Raw genomic sequence first — 18,831 nt, 5'->3', positions numbered from 1 at the left:
TTTGCACACTCCTCAGGCCCGGCGAAAAATTTGATATTATTAAGTCGTCATAACAATGCGACTCGATAGCGCCCCCTAGCGTAGAAAAATAAAAACCAAGCCCGGCACGTTTGAGCGAGAGCAACAAAAATTGGCAGGCACGTGTAGCACCCCGAGACTCACAAAAAAGTCTATTGGGACCATGTAGCTAAAGTGTACAGGAAGTGATCTATGAATTTTTTAATGTCCAATTTTGGCCTATTTTGGCACATTCACTGTGGTCATGCTTTTTCCCCCTTTGCAAACATTTTTCATCCAATTGACTTCAAACTTGGCATTTATCATCTCAAGACATGAGAGAACAACTGGGCAAAACATCTTGCCTTTTTGAAATACTATATGACGGGGACGGGGCAACAAATATTGCCTTTAAAATTTCATTTGTCCAGAAAGAGCAAATGCTTAATAACTCCCATGTTCAAGCTCCAAAAAATCTCAAACTTCTCAGGCAACGTAATAGTCACGGCCTGAAAACATCTATATGATAAAATTCAGTTATACATATAGCGCCACCTAGTGGTTACAATAAATGTCATACTTTACGTTTTTAGCTACTGTGCTGAGCTTGTTGAAGGGATCCATTTGAAAATTGGTCAGAAAAGCCTTAAGATGTTGATCATGCCCCACACCGAATATTGTAACTTTTCGCCAAAGGGCGTGGCCGCTACGGTGACGCAAAGTCTGAAGATTTTTCGTGAAAATAAAAGCTGCATTAACTTGACCGAGATGATCCTATCTTCTCAAAATTTCACACATTTGATGAGAGTCCAGCCCTAAAGACATCTACTGACTTATATTTCATCTAACTGATAGCGCCACCTAGTGGCAATTTTTTTTATTACGAATTTTCTTCTACGTTTTTCTCCAAACACGTTAACTGGACCTACCTCATATTTGCTCAGATGAGGGTTTCGGCCTTCATGATGTCACAACACGAAGTTTGTGAGTTTTCGCGAATTGCTGTGGGTGTGGCTAAGCGCTGTTCGCCAAGAAAACAACGCCAGTTTTGAGGTTCTAAACATGCACAGAAACTCATGAAACTTGGCACACACATCTGGCCTGGTAAAATGAGCAATAATTTATTGTTGATTGCGCTATTTTTACAAAAATGACTCAATAGCGCCCCCTAGAAGTTTTTAACGAAGCAGCCCCGGTTGTACGTTTAAGCAAGAACGACGAATATTTTTAGGTGTATGAGGGAGCCCAAGACCTACAAAAAAGTCTCTTGGACCCATATGCTAAAATGAACAGGAAGTGAGCTACGAATTTTTGAATGTCCCATTTTTGACAATTTTTGCACATTCACAGGGGGCAGACTTTTGCCCACTTCTCCTACACGTTTCATCTGACTGAGTTAAGACTTGACCTGGACCATGTCAAGACCTGAGCCAACGACAGGGGGAAAAATCTTGACCTTTCGAAATACTATATGATGAAGGCGGGGCATCAAAATTTGTGTTTCGCACTGAAAAAGGATATGCTTAATAACTCCCCGGTACATGCTCCAAAAAATCCCAAACTTGACATGTATGTTTATCGTCAAGGCCTGAAGCTATCTCTATGACAACATTCAGTTATATATGCAGCGCCACCTAGCCCTTGAGGCATAAAAAAAAATACCCCACATACGGTATTTTGTACAAAAAATGTAAACTCATTCTAAGTGTGATAACTAAGTCATTTATGAATATTCTTTTAGTTTCCACCACTCAAAATGTTCACTGGCATCAGACTTATCCAAACATATATATTTTTTTATTTATTTTTGATAGCCTCTGTGGACATTAAAAGCAATATCGTGAATGAAGGATATGCTTAATAACTCCACGGTACATGCTCCAAAAAAAATCCCACACTTGACATGTATGCTTATAATCAAGGCCTGAAGGTATCTCGATGACAACATTCAGTTTTAAATACAGCGCCACCTAGCCCTTGAGGCTTATATAAAAAAAAAAAAACCACATACGGTATTTTGTACAAAAAAATGTAAACTCATTCTAAGTGTGATGACTAAGTCATTTATGAATATTCTTTTAGTTTCCACCACTCAAATTGTTCACTGGCTTCACACCGATCCAAACGTATGTACGTTTCCATTTTGTTTTATTCATTTTTGATTGCCCCTTTGGACAATAAAAGTAACATTGTGCAATGAGTACAACGAGCGATGATGTATATATACACTTTTACAAAAAATACCAATCAGGGCAACTCATTGCCTAAAAATAAAAAAGGACGCTGATTTTTGCAGGTCTTAACAATCACCAAAACCCGTTGAGCTTGACACACACTGGCAAAAAAAATATTCTACATGTAAACGTTTATTATGCCATTTTCAAAGAAATTTTGCTTCCAATATGCCAGTACCCCAACGTGCCAGTACCCTAACGTGCAAGTACCCCAACGTGCAAGGACTCCAACGTGGCCCGGGCTGCGAGGGCCCTTTATAGCTGCTCGCAGCTCTAGTTATTCTTCTTCTTCTTCTTCTTTATTCTCCGCAAACAATCGCGATTTTGGGTACCTAAATATTCACGAAAACTCACCGAACTTTGCACACTCCTAAGGTCCGGCGAAAAATTTGATATTATGAAGTCGTTATAACAACGCGACTCTATAGCGCCCCCTAGCATAGAAAAATAAAAACCAAGCTAGACCAACGAAAATTGGCAGGCACGTGTAGCACCCCGAGACGCACAAAAAAGTCTATTGGGACCATGTAGCTAAAATGTACAGGAAGTGAGCTATGAATTTTTTAATGTCCAATTTTGGCCTATTTTGGCACATTCACTGTGGTCATGCTTTTTCCCCCTATGCAAACATTTTTCATCCCATTGACTTCAAACTTGGTATTTATCATCTCAAGACCTAAGAGAAAGCTGGGCAAAAAAATCTTGCCTTTTCGAAATACTATATGACGAGGGCGGGGCATCAAATATTGCTTTTAAAATTTCATTTGTCCAGAAAGAGCAAATGCTGAATAACTCCCATGTACAAGCTCCAAAAAATCTCAAACTTCTCAGGCAACGTAATAGTCACGGCCTGAAAACATCTATATGACAAAATTCAGTTATACATATAGCGCCACCTAGTGGTTACAATAAATGTCATACTTTACGTTTTTAGCTACTGTGCTGAGCTCGTTGAAGGGATCCAGTTGAAAATTGGTCAGAAAAGCCTTAAGATGTTGATCATGCCCCACACCGAATATTGTAACTTTTCGCCAAAGGGCGTGGCCGCTACGGTGACGCAAAGTCTGAAGATTTTTCGTGAAAATAAAAGCTGCATTAACTTGACCGAGATGATCCTATCTTCTCAAAATTTCACACATTTGATGAGAGTCTAGCCCTAAAGACATCTATGAACTTATATTTCATCTTACTGATAGCGCCACCTAGTGGCAATTTTTTTTCTTACGAATTTTCTTCTACGTTTTTCTCCAAACACGTTAACTGGACCTACCTCATATTTGCTCAGATGAGGGATTCGGCCTTCATGATGTCACAACACGAAGTTTGTGAGTTTTCGCGAATCGCTGTGGGCGTGGCTAAGCGCTGTTCGCCAAGAAAACAACGCCAGTTTTGAGGGTCTAAACATGCGCAGAAACTCATGAAACTTGGCACACACATCTGGCCTGGTAAAATGAACAATATTTTATTGTTGATTGTGCGATTTTTACAAAAATGACTCAATAGCGCCCCCTAGGAATTTTTAATGAAGCAGCCCCGGTTGTACATTTAAGCAAGATCTACGAAAATTTGTAGGTGTATGAGGGAGCCCAAGACCTACAAAAAAGTCTCTTGGACCCATATGCTAAAATGAGCAGGAAGTGAGCTACGAATTTTTGAATGTCCCATTTTTGACGATTTTTGCACATTCACAGGGGGAAGACTTTTGCCCACCTCTCCTACACGTTTCATCCGACTGAGTTAAGACTTGGCCTGGACCATGTCAAGACCTGAGCCAGCGACAGGGGGAAAAATTTTGACTTTTCGAAATACTATATGATGAGGGCGGGGCATCAAAATTTGTGTTTCGCAATGAAAAAGGATATGCTTGATAACTCCCCGGTACATGCTCCAAAAAATCCCAAACTTGACATGTATGTTTATCGTCAAGGCCTGAAGTTATCTCTATGACAACATTCAGTTATATATGCAGCGCCACCTAGCCCTTGAGGCATGAAAAAAAAATACCCCACATACGGTATTTTGTACAAAAAATGTAAACTCATTCTAAGTGTGATAACGAAGTCATTTATGAATATTCTTTTAGTTTCCACCACTCAAAATGTTCACTGGCATCAGACTTATCCAAACATATATATATTTTTATTTATTTTTGATAGCCTCTATGGACATTAAAAGCAATATCGTGAATGAAGGCTATGCTTAATAACTCCACGGTACATGCTCCAAAAAAAATCCCACACTTGACATGTATGCTTATAATCAAGGCCTGAAGGTATCTCTATGACAACATTCAGTTATAAATACAGCGCCACCTAGCCGTTGAGGCTTATATAAAAAAAATAAAAAAAATACCCCACATACGGTATTTTGTACAAAAAATGTACACTCATTCTAAGTGTGATAACTAAGTAATTTATGAATATTCTTTTAGTTTCCACCACTCAAATTGTTCACTGGCTTCACACCGATCCAAACGTATGTACGTTTCCATTTTGTTTTATTCATTTTTGATTGCCCCTTTGGACAATAAAAGCAAACATTGTGCAATGAGTACAACAAGCGATGATGTGTATATACACTTTTACAAAAAAATACCAATCAGGGCAACTCATTGCCTAAAAATAAATAAGGACGCTGATTTTTGCAGGTCTTAACAATCACCAAAATCCGTTGAGCTTGACAGACACTGGCAAAAAAAATATTCTACATGTAAACGTTTATTATGCCATTTTCAAAGAAATTTTGCTTCCAATATGCCAGTACCCCAACGTGCCAGTACCCCAACGTGCAAGTACCCCAACGTGCAAGGACCCCAACGTGGCCCGGGCTGCGAGGGCCCTTTATAGCTGCTCGCAGCTCTAGTTAAACTTGTTCCTGGTGTGGGAGCTAAAGTGACGACTGAGAGCATCGGAGGTGGGTCGTTTTGCTTCACTTCCCGCTGGCAAGCACGCCACCTGCAGGACCAAAGAAAATTGGCGCCATTGGCGAGAAATCAAATGTGGAGCCAAACATCCAGAAAATGAAGAAAGTTGATAGGAAATGTTGGCCAGCTGGATGAAAAGTTGCCTTTGTTGGACCCACTTGAGCTTCATGTAGAATTGACGGTCCAAAAAAAGATTTGTGTCATGCTCTCAAACCCGCAGACCAATTCCAAGACTGAAGAGAAGCACAGTGGCGCCCTCCTGTGTCGAGGTCCAGTAGCGCACCACTTACTGCTCAACCTGAAGACTTTCACCTCCAACAACATCGGCGAGGACAGTGACATCTTCTTCTGGCTCTACGACTTGCGGGAGGGGAAAAGCATCAGGTTGGTGTTTTGGGGTCGGACGGATGGATGAGAGTGAAGCTGCTCGGCATCCTGCTTGTCTTTCAGTGAAAAGTTCCTGGTGAGACTCAACAAAAACGGAGGGCCAAAGAATTCCGAGAAGGCGGACCGCCCGTGTGCTCTTTTCACAGTAAGTTGGGCTGCACCACTGCCCCCTGCTGGCATCATCCTGATCACCGCGCTTGTGTTGTCACGTGTGTACGCAGGACTTGAGCAACAAAGACATGAAGAGAGATCTATACATCGTCTCACAGGTGATTCGCACAGGTGAGAAGGCACCACACAGGGACCTTTGGGACGTTGTCAAAGGATGTCAACAGCACACACTCGTACTGTGGTTGTGGCAGGGAGAATGTTGCTGAACGACCACAAAAAAGGTCCAGCGCACGTTCGATACCGTCGCCCTTATGGCTGCGCTGTTCTTGCCATGAGTGACGTCCTGCAAATCATCTCCGAACTCAAAGTGGACAAAGACTTTGCGCTTAAAGTCTACATGTGAGTTTGGGTCTGCTTCTCACACAGACACACGCATGCACACACACTATTAGCAGACTTGAGTTGTACTGAAGGTTGAACCTTCAGGTGCAACAACGAGAGCGAATGGTACCAGATCCACGAGAACATCATCCGCAAGTCCAGCACCAAATACTCGGCGGCCGGAAACAACTACGGTATGGGATGACGACCGTCTGTGAATGTTGTAATGATTTCATGTCGCGTGTCGGGAACTTGACGGTCGGATATGGGACGGTGGATGGTTAGACGGTTAGAACGCGGCGCTTTTCACAAGTAGTTGACATGCACGTTGGACCGTGTCCCCTGAGGAGTCGGATGGCAAGCGTATGGCGTCCTAATGGGCCTCATTTTTGGGGTCTGGTCTCTCCCTCAAGCTCAACTTCTGTGTGTCCATGTGAATGCGAACAGCCCAGGCAGATGTCGGCACCGCCGAGCCTTCAAGGGTTCTTTCAAGGGTTCCTCCTGACCGGGAGTTTTCCATTTTGCTGTTGTGGGCCAATTGTGGGAACCGTGGTTGCAAAATGGAACCCTGGCGGTCGTCTTGGAATAAGGACGGGCAAGTGGTGGGCCGCCTCAGCACGTTCAGTCGTGACGTGAGTTTCTGCCCGTGACAATGTCGGTGTCTTGCCAAAAGCTCCTCAAGCGAGGGGAGAACCTGTTTGAAAGTACCGTATTTTCCGCACTATAAGGCGCACCTAAAAGCCTTCAATTTTTTCAAAAGCTGACCATGCGCCTTATAATCCAGTGCGCCTTATATATGGATCAATATTGAGCCGCAACAGGTCTCGCTGTCAAGACGCTATCGGTGACCCTGCAGCATCGGTGACGCGCATGCGCAGAAGATCCCGCCATCTTGGATCGCTAGCTAATACTTTACCTCAGAGAAAATAATAAAACAGCTGTTTATTCATTTTGGGAGTGAATGGAGTTGTCAGAAAGCTGGTTTGTAATCTATTAATATAGTTTGACTGACCTATCTGACTGTTTTGTTGACATTCCCTTTAGCGCAGCACCATCTAATGGATGCATAACGTAACCCCAGCCTCTACTGTAGCGCCTTATATATGGAAAAAGTTTTAAAATATGTCATTCATTGAAGGTGTGCCTTATAGTGCGGAAAATACTTGGAGCCAAGATGTTGCTTGAATAAAACTATTATGCTAAATGACAACGAGACACCATCTTGACGTGGTCGACGTCTGCGCATCCCACGGCTGCCGCGGGCCTCATCTGATCTGACTACTCGCCTGAGCAGTTCAATTTGGTGCTTGCCCAAATGTCCTCTTCAAAGCTTTACGTGCCAAGTCACAAGAAATCCCCTCCTCCTCCTCCTCCTCCTTGCCATCCTGGATCCTATTGTCCAATTGTAAGCCAAATGGCTGCTACACACATAAAGACAATCGGGCTGTTTTTGTCCCGATTTCCCGACCAAGGACGTCAAACATCCGACAAGCTTATGTTGTATAAGATTGTCGGGCTTTTGATCTTGTCTTATAAAATTGCGTGAGATATGTTAAGAGTGGGTTTGTCCTGATAGTTGGGTCCAAAAGAATCTTAAATAACAAACAGGTTGAAGATTTGCGAGGAAAATTTTGGGGGACGCAGAGGTTCTCCCGAGCCAGCTGTGACGTGAACGGAATGTAGCCAAACAAAGAAGCTCTCTGACATGAGCGCCCATGCATTAAACAAATTCAAATCTGCACCTACCTGAAGTTCCTAGCGGAAGGCGGGGCCAAGTGGTTGGCTGGGGAGAAAAAGGTCAGCCAGGCCGTCCCCGTGGATGGAATGAATGATCCGTTTTCCAAACCAGAAATACGGCAAGAATACGGTCGTCTTGTTTTGCGCGTACGCTCATTGTACTGGTGTTTATGACTTTTGTGTCTCGGTGCATCTCCTGTTGACACGCAGCTGGATTGCGCTTGTTTGTTTTGGGGCAGGTCTGCTCATCTCATTGCAGCTGCTGCGCGGCGACGTGGACGAGCTCCGGCGTGAAAACAAAAGTCTGTCAAGCGTGACGGTGACACGCAAGCTGGGCTTCCCTGATGTCATCGTGCCAGGTGAGCGAGCGCTTTTTCCCCGTCGCGGCACAAAGCGTCACGAGCTGGTTTGTCTTTCCAGGTGACCTACGTAACGACCTCTACTTGACGCTGGAGCGAGGAGATTTTGAGAGAGGAGGAAAAAGCGTTCAGAAGAACATCGAAGTGGGCGTTTACCTTCTGGATGCTGACGGAGAACTCATACAGGTCGGCTAACGCGTCTTCAAGATTGCAGAGTTGATGATGATCTTCTTTTAAGCAGGAGGATTCCTATGAGTTGCTTTCCTCACTTGAATGTTCCAAAAAATTTCAATCGTAAAACGGCAAAAAGTGCTACTTGTTCTGTCGGGTCACAATTGCGACTGACAATCAGTCACGGTGCTCGTTCGCAAGAGTTTTGTCCAGAACAAGAGGAAAAGAAGGATGGCGTCACGTGGCGCAAGGAGAGCTGCGGGAGGGTGCCAAAGTCAAACTCCCTTTTGTGTTCCATACTTTGTCTCTACTGAGGCCGAGCCCAATTTTCTAGGGCTGTCCAAAAGGAAATAATGTAGAAATTACCCACAATTCACTTTGAAAAGCAGTGAACATCAATGAGGGTCAAACGCTAGCTTGATATGGATCACAATGCATTGCGAGCAGGATCAAAAGTGGTGCAAGAATCCAAATGATACTTGACTCAATCGGAAGGAAATTATTGATTGTAGTTGACATGTACAACAAAGGAAGCAAAAACATTTTCATTCACAATAAATAGCCTGCAAATTATGCACCATGACATGTACGTTGGCCCCACATTTGGTAAAGCTCTGAATGTCCTCTATTGAGCACAAAGGGAGTTAATTCAATCATATGCACTGGTTTAGAGATATTCAGGTTTAAAAAGGTCCAACAGAGGACAAATTTGAATTGCTGGTAGTCAGGAGGTTACGTGAGGAGGAGAAAGTAGTGAGCTGGATGTCCGAATGGCCAAACCCAAAGAGGCCACTACTTATTCATGACGATGTCATGAATGAGGACTGAGGACATTCGGACACCGCCAAAGTTTCCATCACAGGGATGACGATGCAAAAAGGAAGGAAGGAAGGTCTTGCGTGGCAGTACACAAGGTGCTAGTTGCAAAAAGTGTCTGGGTGGGCCCCGATTACCATTGGCAGCCCAGTGTCAAGATGGGAGTGTGGATGGACCCAAAGGCGGAGAAACGTGACAGGAAGAGGAATGACAATTTGATTGACCAGATTGTACGTGTACTGATGTGGCATGATGTGAAGACTGGACCGGGCGTGAAGACCAGACGTGACGTAAAGACCAGATGTGACGTGGAGACCAGACATGACGTGATGACTGTGGACAGACTTGGCGGGGAACGTGAAGAGACTTAACTAAACGTGGAAAAACTAGACTAGACAACTTAATAATTTCACTAGATATAGATTACTTTGACAAACGCCGCACACAAGACAAGGTAAAGTACAAACAACAATGCTCCCACCCCCGCGTGAGACAAACACCACTCCCTTAAACCAACACTAATGAGATACTAACAGGACACACCGGGGAGACACAGCAGGCAGGGAGAACCAATCAGCAACACACCGGGAAGGGAAGACACATGCAGGTGGACAAGGTTAACGATAACGAGACTGGGGAAAAACACAAGAACACCAGACAACCAACATCCATCCATCCATTTTCTTGACCGCTTATTCCTCACAAGGGTCGCGGGGGGTGCTGGCGCCTATCTCAGCTGGCTCTGGGCAGTAGGCGGTGTACACCCTGGACTGGTTGTCAGCCAATCGCAGGGCACACAGAGACGAACAACCATCCACACTCACACGCATACCTAGGGACAATTCGGAGCGCCCAATTAACCTGCCATGCATGTCTTTGGAATGTGGGAGGAGACCGGAGTACCCGGAGAAGACCCACGTGGACACGGGGAGAACATGCAAACTCCACCCAGGAAGGCCGGAGGCAGGACTCGAACCGGAGTCCTCAGAACTGGGAGGCGGACGTGCTAACCACTCGACCAACAGTCTCACCAAAATAAAACTAAACCCAACCCAAACCAAACTGAAACATGACAGCCAGAATGCAAAATGGCTGCTTCCGTATGGGCGTCATTTGACTGGTGGCAGCACGTGGCATCGCCCTGCAGCAACTTGCCGCCATCGTGTTTTTGGGGAGAAAAGTGAGAAGACTTGTACTGGTGTTGACTTTTTTTCAGGATTGCATCAGTGTGGGTTGCGGCGAGCCCAACGCCAGCGAGCATCGCTCATTGGTGCTGTACCACAACAACAGCCCTCGATGGAGCGAGGCCATCAAGCTCGCCGTTCCCGTGGACAGATTCCGGGGCTCACATCTGCGCTTCGACTTCCGACATTGCTCCAGTGAGGATCTTCACTCCCACGCAACGCGGACCGCGTCACCGCCATTGTCAGCTTGTCTTCTCTCTGCTTGCTGCAGCCAAGGACAAAGGAGACAAGAAACTCCTTGGTTTTTCCTTCACGCCGTTGATGAGGGACGACGGGACCACGCTGTCCGATCAGAGCCACGAGCTCTTCGTTTACAAGGTAACTCTTTTGTTTGTTTATTTATTTTTTTTCTTTCCCATGACCAGTCCACTTGTGTGTTGCGCCGTCAGTGTGAGGAGAGCAGCAGCTTGCGTAGCCCCGCCCTCTATCTGGGCCTGCCCTGCTGCAAAGAGCACTCGAGCCCTGCCGCGCCCGGCGGGGCCTTTCAGCGCAGCCCCCGGGAAACTTTCTGGATCTCCAGCCAGCTCTCGTCCACAAAGCTCACCCAGAACGGTATGTGAACATCCCGCTTGAGCTCTTCTGAAAAACGTCCGTCCCAAACGTGAAATGTCGTCGCTCCGTCCGCTAAGTGGACCTGCTGGCTCTGCTTAAGTGGAAAGCTCATCCCCAGCGAGTGGGCGACATCCTCGGCCGTCTGCGACACGTCAGCGGAGAGGAAATAGTCAAGGTGAGCTCTGCTTGCGTTACAGGATGCAAAGGTTTGGCAAGTTATTTTAATTTTTTTTACATTCTGAGAAACAGGCAGAAATACTGACCTGAATGGTTTTGCTCACGTAGATTTTAAAGCAGTGGTGTCCAAACCACGGCCCGGGGGCCATTTGCGGCCCGTCGTCCAGTTTTTAGTGGCCCACGACATATGCTAAAAATGGCATTTGACTCAGTTCAAATAAAATAAAACCAAAAATGTTTGGAGGTGGTCAAAGTAAGAAGGGAGGGTGTCGAAAAACACAGGTGCCATTAAAGGGTATTTTAGTTAACTAAACGAAATAACTAAAACTAAAATTCAAAAAACAATTTCGTTAACAAAATAAAATTAAACCAAAAATGCTTTATAAAAAACGAAACCTAACTGAAATGACATTTTATTTTACAAAACTAACTAAAACTATAATTATAGCAAAAATGTCCTTTGTTTTAGTCTTTGGTGTGATTTTTAGTAGATTTATTTTGATATCAACCGGAATAATGACGTTTGAAAATATGTCACACAGAAGTGATGTCATCCAGCAGCAGCCAATAGAAAAGCACCTTCAGATGACGTCGCTCCCATGGTGTTTTTTAAATATTGCGCACAAGTAATACACATAAAAAAACAAAAAAACAAAAACTAACACTAATACTGAAACTAACTAAAACTAAACTAAAACCAAGCATTTATTAAAGAACTAAAACTAATAAAAACAGAACCACCCTGAAAACTAATAAAAACTAACTAAAATGAATAATTCCAAAACTATAATAACCCTACTGCCATATTACAAAGAAAATGGTTTATATACTGTAGCTTTTATATGCAAAAGCACAAATAAATTATTTGTACAATTTTTAGGACTAACCACAATTTCTCATAATAACATTATGTGGCCCTTGCGTCCTTCTGATTTTCTGTATGTGGCCCTCAAATGAAAAAGTTTGGACACCCCTGTTTTAAAGCATGCTAGTGATGATGATGATGATGATGATGATGATGATGATGATGATGATGTGGACCTGAATTGAGGTGAAAGGCAAAAGCAGACGTAACGTGTCGACTTGTTTCAGTTTCTTCAAGACATCCTGGACACGTTGTTTTCCATCCTGGACGACAATCCAGACAAATTTGGCCCTGCCGTCTTTCAGTCTCTGGTAAGATGCGAAAGCACAAAAACATGCTTGTCAAATGAAGGAAAAGAACATTTGCATGCATGCTTGCGCGTTTCCAAAAAGAATTGTTTGTTGTCTTCAGTGCTTCAGTGCAGTGATTTGGAAATGGAGCTGTTTGTTGATGTTCAAATAGTCAACGTTTTGGAAGAAGAAATGATATCACAAAGATTAGCATAGAATAGAAGAACAACTTTTTGGTGTCATTTGTCTGACGAGTCCTTGGCCAACAACAATCACTGACTTGTTCAAGTAACTTTTCATCTCCAAATTGCTCTTCAGGTTTTCGTCATCAATTTGCTCAGGGACAGCAAATATTTCCATTTCCGAGCAGTCATGGACACGTACATTCACAAGCACTTTGCCGGCGCTTTGGCCTACAAGTGAGTGAGTGCGCGCGGGTGCGTGTGTGCGTGTGCGCCTCTTGCTGACCCGCTTGACTTGTGCGTCAGGGAGCTGATCCGATGCCTAACGTGGTCCATGGAGCGTTCGGCCGAGGTGGTGCGCCACGATCACATCCAGGACGTCATGCGGGTGAGACGTCAGCCCCTCCAAACATTTGCGTCTTCATTTGAACAAAAAGTCGCTCGATGGATGACGATCATCGTCGTGCGAATGTGAAAAGTCTCTTGTTGACTGCCCGGCAGGCGCTGGACTTTCTCTTCAAGTTCATCCTTCAGTCTCGGAGTCTGTACTCTCGCGCCACCTGCGGGATGGAGGAAGAAGACTTTCGGAGCAGCATCCAGGAGCTCTTTCGCTCCGTCTGTTTTGTCCTCAGTCTGGACCGGCCCACCTGCGAGACCCTCATCTTCACTCAGGTGGGCAGACCCAGGTTGGACAATTCCGGCGCCTGACCGAGTCCTGCACATGTGACAGCTTTCCCTCCTCCAACATGGCTGAGCATCGGGCTTATGCAGAGCTTGCTTGATCACATGAATCAGGTGTGTTGGAGAAGAGAAACGGCCAAAACCTGCAGGACTCGGGCCCTGGAGGGCCGGGTTTGTCCACTTCTGATTTGGAGGTCGAGCCGCTCTGACTTTTGTTGCGCTTCTTCCTTTTCCGCCATCAACCTCCAACTCTTTGTCCCACTGTTCCTTGTTGTTCCGTGGGGGGTGGGCTTGTGGGGTCCTCTTTCTATATCCCGACACCCATGGCCCTCAGTCCAATCAAGGCCCGTGCCAGCCCAGGGCCCTGGCCCATGACCGGCCACCCGTCCCAGGTCCGCTCGCTTGCAGTGCTCAGTTGTTGAGCTCCAACAGCCTGCGGACGCCGCCGCTGTCAGTAAGTACAGATCCGGGACCAGCCGACACGAGGGAGGGCTGCCACCGCGTCCTGCTCGTCTCAACACACACACGCACATGCGCACGCACATGCGCACGCACACGCTTGGTCCCGGAACGCTTGGCCAAGTCAGTCACTTCATCCCGCAAGATACACAAACATTTGTCTTTCATTTAATGCATTTTTTTTCCCCCTCTCGGACCACAAGAAGGACGATTCCCTTTTAGTCTGTTATGTATATGAAAACATAGAAAAAATAAATCATTCCTGTTTGCCCAAAATGAATTTTTTGCGTGGAGCATAAACTGTGCCAAGAGTTTTTTTTTTTTGTTGTTTTTTTTTTCCGTGCTTTTTCACGTGCTGCTTGAAGTGGACTTTTGTGCCGTTGTGGGAGTGAGCACACCTGACTTGATTCCCAGCCAATCAAAACGGCTCCTCCCATTCTCTTGAAAGTCGGGCGGGCTACATGTCGTAAGTCCGTTTGGAAGAAGATCTCCATTTGCCAATCATGACAAGTGGGCACCCATCGACCACCTTCCAGCCTCGATCGTGCGTCGGCGTGTGACATCCCCAACACACACGCTCAGTTGTGCCAGTCGGGGTGCGTTTCAAAATACATCAAAGATGATGATTTATTGTCACCTTCTTCCGCGATTGAATGTGTTTGATGCTGGGTAAGGTCATATTTGTGAAAGAAATGTGATGACATTAGCGAAGCGCGGAATCAAAGAGTCTGTTCGTAGATCAAATCCATCAAAATGGCATTAGATCAACTGCCCTGTAACTTAGACCCGGTTTCACCTGGCCCAAGGTCTAGTCTATATACTATCACCAAGGGGCACATGATCAAAACCACGGTTCGTCAAATTCCCCAACACGCCAAGCTGGAGTTTCCCCGCCACGTAAATCAGGATGATGCAAACCCAAATCTCTCTTGATGGATTAAGAAAGAGGTTTCACTTTCAATTCGTGTATTTGACGTTTGTCGTGATCTGTCAAGTTTGCTATGGATGGCTTTGATCTGCAAAAGCTGGTTTTGATTGGAACCCGCATGTGGCTGTGACCTTTTGCAGGTGGCCGTGTTGAACTCTCTGCCGGCCATCTTTGATGAGCTGCTGCACATGTTTTCAATGCAAGAAGTGGCAGAATTTGTGCGCGGCACTTTGGCCAGTTTGCCGTCCACGCTTGACATTCCGGGACATTCCGTGGACGCCGTCAAGTTGCAGTCCATCGCTCGCACGGTGGACAGCCGCCTCTTTTCTTTCCCAGGTGAGGATCCCGCTCAAACTCTTCTTAACCTAATAAATGGGCCCTGTTGCATATTTTGAGCCCTTCCAATCAAGGTCTACATGACCTTACTCAACTGACCCCAAATTCATCCAATTGCGTGTTTGTTTATTCTTCAAAAAAGAAAACCAAATCTGCTTTTCGCATTTTTTCAACTTTTGTCTTCCAAAGTTCTGTAAGAGGGCAATCTCGGCATCTTGGACTCGTCATCTCGGCAAATGTTGCGTCATCTTGCTTCTCGCTCAAGAATTGCTTTGGATATTCTCCCGTTCTGAAAATCAAGTTTGTGCAAGCAAGCTGACAGTTGAAGTGGCAGATGCTTAGGCTGTACAATCGCTGATTAATGATTCACATTTCGAGCCGAATCGTGCGTTAAAAATCAAAGTGGTAATATTCCAACAGTCTACATGAATGTGGGTGCATGTCTGCTTGGTTAGAGTCTCGAAGGGTCTTACTTCCGGTGGTTCTTCATCATATTCATCTGCATCTGAGGCAGCAGAAAGAGCTGCTCATGTGTTCGGGAATTCTCACTTCGCTCTTCTCCATCATCAAAGCCAGCTCGTTGGTGAGGCGCACACACAACCCCCCCCCCCCCCCCCCCCCCCACACACACACACACAGGAAAGTCATAGCTGAATCCTTCAGCCGATTCTACGACACAAGAGAGAAACAATTGTTTTGAAACTGGATGGAAGTGCACATGACAAGACCCAATTCAATGAAATCAATCAATGAGTCACGTTTCACACAAGAGCTGAAGAAATGGCTGTCGGAGAAAGCAAATGTTTTGTCCCTCCTGCACTTTCTGTGCCCTTTTCCCAGGATGCATCAGTGCAGGAGGAGGTGGAGATGATGGTGGAGTCCCTGTTGGATGTCTTGCTGCAGACCTTGCTGTCAATCATGAGCAACAGCCAATCCCAGGAGGCGGTAAGAGGTCATCGCTGTCCACAGTGCACCGCCGAGACCTCTGTTAGTAACTAACAAGTCAAATGTTCTCTTACTAGCCGCCGAGGCGGGCGGGGCAAAATGTGCCTGATGCCAGACTTGGCACCAGGCTGACAAATGTACCCAAAGACAAAGTCTGGATCATGCAATCATCTTGTCAGACTGACTCAAAGACAAGGCTTTATTATTATTCTCATTATTACTATTAATGTTCATATGAAATCCAAATGAGAATGGAGCACATTTTGCCTCGCCCAATGCATTTCCCCCTGCACCATCTTGTTTCTCATCCAATTGTTTGAGGGAGGCTATATTGTTAATTTTGCTGAATCTGATGATGACTGTCCAGTGTACGTGAGGTTGCAAGAGTGCTAGTGATGGACTTGAGATGTGATGAAGGAAGGCTAAGCTACGCTAGCATGCTTCCTGTCTATGGTGTCGCCTCTTTGATGGACATCTTTGACTTTGGCGCTGTTCTTTTGGGCAGGGAGAGTTTGTGTCCTGCCTTCTGTCCCTCCTCCGTCACATGACTGACGTCCACTTCCAACGCCTGATGGATAACTTCCAGAGCAAAGAAGTACTCAAGGTATGGCCAAGTGTTGGCTTGTGAAAACGCACAGTAAAGGTCATAGAAATGTGTCAGGGAAAAGAAGCGTGCACTCTGAAATCACAAAGACCAGCAGAGCGTCGGCTCCTTTAATTGTTTGTGAAAAAGCAGCAAAGATTGGAAAATTTTCCTCCTTGAGTTGAAAAAGGCTTGTTGAGTTGCAAATTGTCGGAGTGGAGTTGCTGACTGGGGGCTGCTGGAAAAATGGGCAGTTGTCGGGCCTGTTTCTCAAAGCAGCATCCTGCCTGCCAATCGGTGGTTGGCAAAAGCCGTCTCGGAAAGACGCCCGTCGGCGTAGAATGATGTCCTGATCTTGCGTCAGCCCTCAAAGTTGTTCTCATTCAAGTCTGGTCCATTACTGTTATGTTTCAGTTTGGTGTTTTTTTTTTTTTTTTTTTTTAAGTTTTTGGGTGTTTGTCTTTTGTCCGTTTTTGTCTCCTTTAGTTCTTATTGTTAACCTTGTCCACCTGCGTGTGTCTTCCCTTCCCAGTGTGTGTTTCCAATCAGTGCCCTCTGCCAGCTGTGTTCCCTAGGTGTGCCATGTTAGCGTCTCGTTAGTGTAGTGTATTTAGTCTGTGTTGTATGTTCCTTCTGTGTGGGAGCATTGTCCCGATTTGGTTGTTTTGTGGTCCGTTTTTTTTTTTTTTTTTTTGTCACGTCAGGTCCTGTCTTATCATAGTCTCAGTCCAGTTTCCCCACGGTGTCTCTGCAATTGGGTCCATCCACATCATGACAGAATGCTCCCACCACCACCATCAGCAGAGACTTCAAGTCCCCGTCCCAGCACCTTGCCAGGTTCAAGTACCCGTCCTGTGCCGCTGCTGCCGCCCCTGGACGCTTTGCTTATGCCGCTGTCGCCCTTGGACGCTTTGCTTGTGCTGCTGCCGCCCCTGGCACGAATCGGCCTGATTCGCCTGTGCTGCTACAGCCCCTGGCTTTCCTGTCCCTGGCCGACACAGCCCCTGGCTTCCTATGTTGACTTGTTGCGGCCGATTGTCACTGTCTGGTCACCGGTGCCCTTTCCCACCCGCCTGGCCTGTTTTGATTGTTGGGGGTTTTGTCTCCCCTAGTCTTATTGTTAACCTTGTCCACCTGCGTGTCTTCCCTTCCCAGTGTGTGTTTCCAATCAGTGCCCTCTGCCAGCTGTGTTCCCCAGGTGTGCCGTGTTATGCCAATGTCAGACTACGCGAATTTTTTTTCTTACACGACAGTTGCGCTGTCACATTACCCGACAAATTCGCTCCGTGTTGTGGACGGGACGTGTAGTCACACTACACGTCTGAACGCGACAAGACACCAGCCGATCATCGCGTGTTGTCTTGCCAAGAGAGACGCATCGGCCACTGTTTGTCGGGGAGGTGGGACGACAAAAAAAAAAAAAAAAAAAAAAAAAAGGGGGGGGGGGCACGGACAGGGAGTGTTTGCGTGAATGGAGCACGCATGGGACAAGTGTGATGTAAGCGCATTGCTTGCGCTCCCTGCTCCGCAATAGTGTTTAAAATATGATTTAGTAGCCAACACTGTATTTTAATTTATATAGGCCTATATGCGCCGGGGCAATAGAGCCGATTTTGTTCATTAATTTGTGGGGTGACATCTTGTTTTATTATTTTATCAAACACTGAAATATATTGTTTGAGTATTTTTTACTGCTTCATTTATTCATATTTGACTTGTTTTAGAACGGCGCATTGGATAGTACGCTACTCACTCCGAGGGGGGGAAAAAACAACAACTTTCAAGTGAGAGCGGGTGACAATTAAGGCCGCCAGGCCTGGCCCGCGAATATAAAAATGTGATCGATCCTCACTAAATATGTGCCCATCCCCACTCATATGCCCAAATCTCTGAAATTATTAGAACAACAGTCACAATATATTTTGGTCCTCTTTTCACGTCGCCGTTACCTGACGGGTTGCACAGGTGCGTGCGCGCTCCATGCAGCCGCAGCGCTGCAGCGGGGCGCTTTTTTTTTTTTTCTCCCCTCGAGATGCACCTGTCTGGCCCCATCCCATGAAATATCCAGGGGATAAATAAATAAATTAATAAACGAATAAATAAACAAATGTATACATAAATAAAAAGAGCTATAAAGTGCTGTTCAGTGTGTGATTGACGTTTCGCTCCCTCTTGCTATTGGTCAATGCTGTGGAACCAAAGGACGACGACGTAGGTATGTCACATTATGCGTCAAGACGAGCAAAAATTCTGCTTTCGTCGTGATGGTCGTGAACCGTCCCGGACAACAGGCGACCAGTCGTTGAACGTGTCACATTACACGGGCGACGCTACGTCAAGACAACCCAAAATCCTTTACGACAAGCCCCGTTTGTCCGCGACACGTCGGTCGGGCTGAAATCGGGCTGTTTTCGTGTAGTCTGACAACGGCATTAGTGTCTCGTCAGTGTAGTGTATTTAGTCTGTGTTGTAT

At 45.6% G+C, this 18,831-nt stretch overlaps 1 protein-coding gene across 8 annotated transcripts in view; it reads left to right on the top strand.

Annotated features, from left to right (window-relative positions):
- The window catches only part of LOC144004493 (dedicator of cytokinesis protein 3-like), a 94,298-nt gene that overhangs the window by 37,227 nt on the left and 38,240 nt on the right, over nt 1–18,831 (top strand). For 4 of the 8 annotated variants that reach the window (XM_077501659.1, XM_077501661.1, XM_077501658.1 and 1 more), the window contains 20 exons: nt 5,375–5,538; nt 5,605–5,686; nt 5,763–5,823; nt 5,904–6,051; nt 6,139–6,227; nt 8,010–8,129; nt 8,191–8,315; nt 10,333–10,495; nt 10,572–10,678; nt 10,750–10,912; nt 10,990–11,087; nt 12,182–12,265; nt 12,563–12,663; nt 12,733–12,814; nt 12,928–13,098; nt 13,442–13,561; nt 14,635–14,830; nt 15,286–15,413; nt 15,671–15,817; nt 16,281–16,379. In XM_077501659.1, coding sequence (XP_077357785.1) covers nt 5,375–5,538; nt 5,605–5,686; nt 5,763–5,823; nt 5,904–6,051; nt 6,139–6,227; nt 8,010–8,129; nt 8,191–8,315; nt 10,333–10,495; nt 10,572–10,678; nt 10,750–10,912; nt 10,990–11,087; nt 12,182–12,265; nt 12,563–12,663; nt 12,733–12,814; nt 12,928–13,098; nt 13,442–13,561; nt 14,635–14,830; nt 15,286–15,413; nt 15,671–15,817; nt 16,281–16,379 — 2,448 coding nt within the window. The remainder of the gene's footprint in view (nt 1–5,374; nt 5,539–5,604; nt 5,687–5,762; nt 5,824–5,903; nt 6,052–6,138; nt 6,228–8,009; nt 8,130–8,190; nt 8,316–10,332; nt 10,496–10,571; nt 10,679–10,749; nt 10,913–10,989; nt 11,088–12,181; nt 12,266–12,562; nt 12,664–12,732; nt 12,815–12,927; nt 13,099–13,441; nt 13,562–14,634; nt 14,831–15,285; nt 15,414–15,670; nt 15,818–16,280; nt 16,380–18,831) is intronic. The other 4 variants (XM_077501663.1, XM_077501662.1, XM_077501660.1 and 1 more) reach the window with 3 other exon arrangements.

Source organism: Festucalex cinctus, chromosome 17 (assembly GCF_051991245.1).
Source record: "Festucalex cinctus isolate MCC-2025b chromosome 17, RoL_Fcin_1.0, whole genome shotgun sequence".
NCBI classification, from domain to species: Eukaryota; Metazoa; Chordata; class Actinopteri; order Syngnathiformes; family Syngnathidae; genus Festucalex; species Festucalex cinctus.
This window is presented reverse-complemented; position numbering and strand designations above follow the sequence as displayed.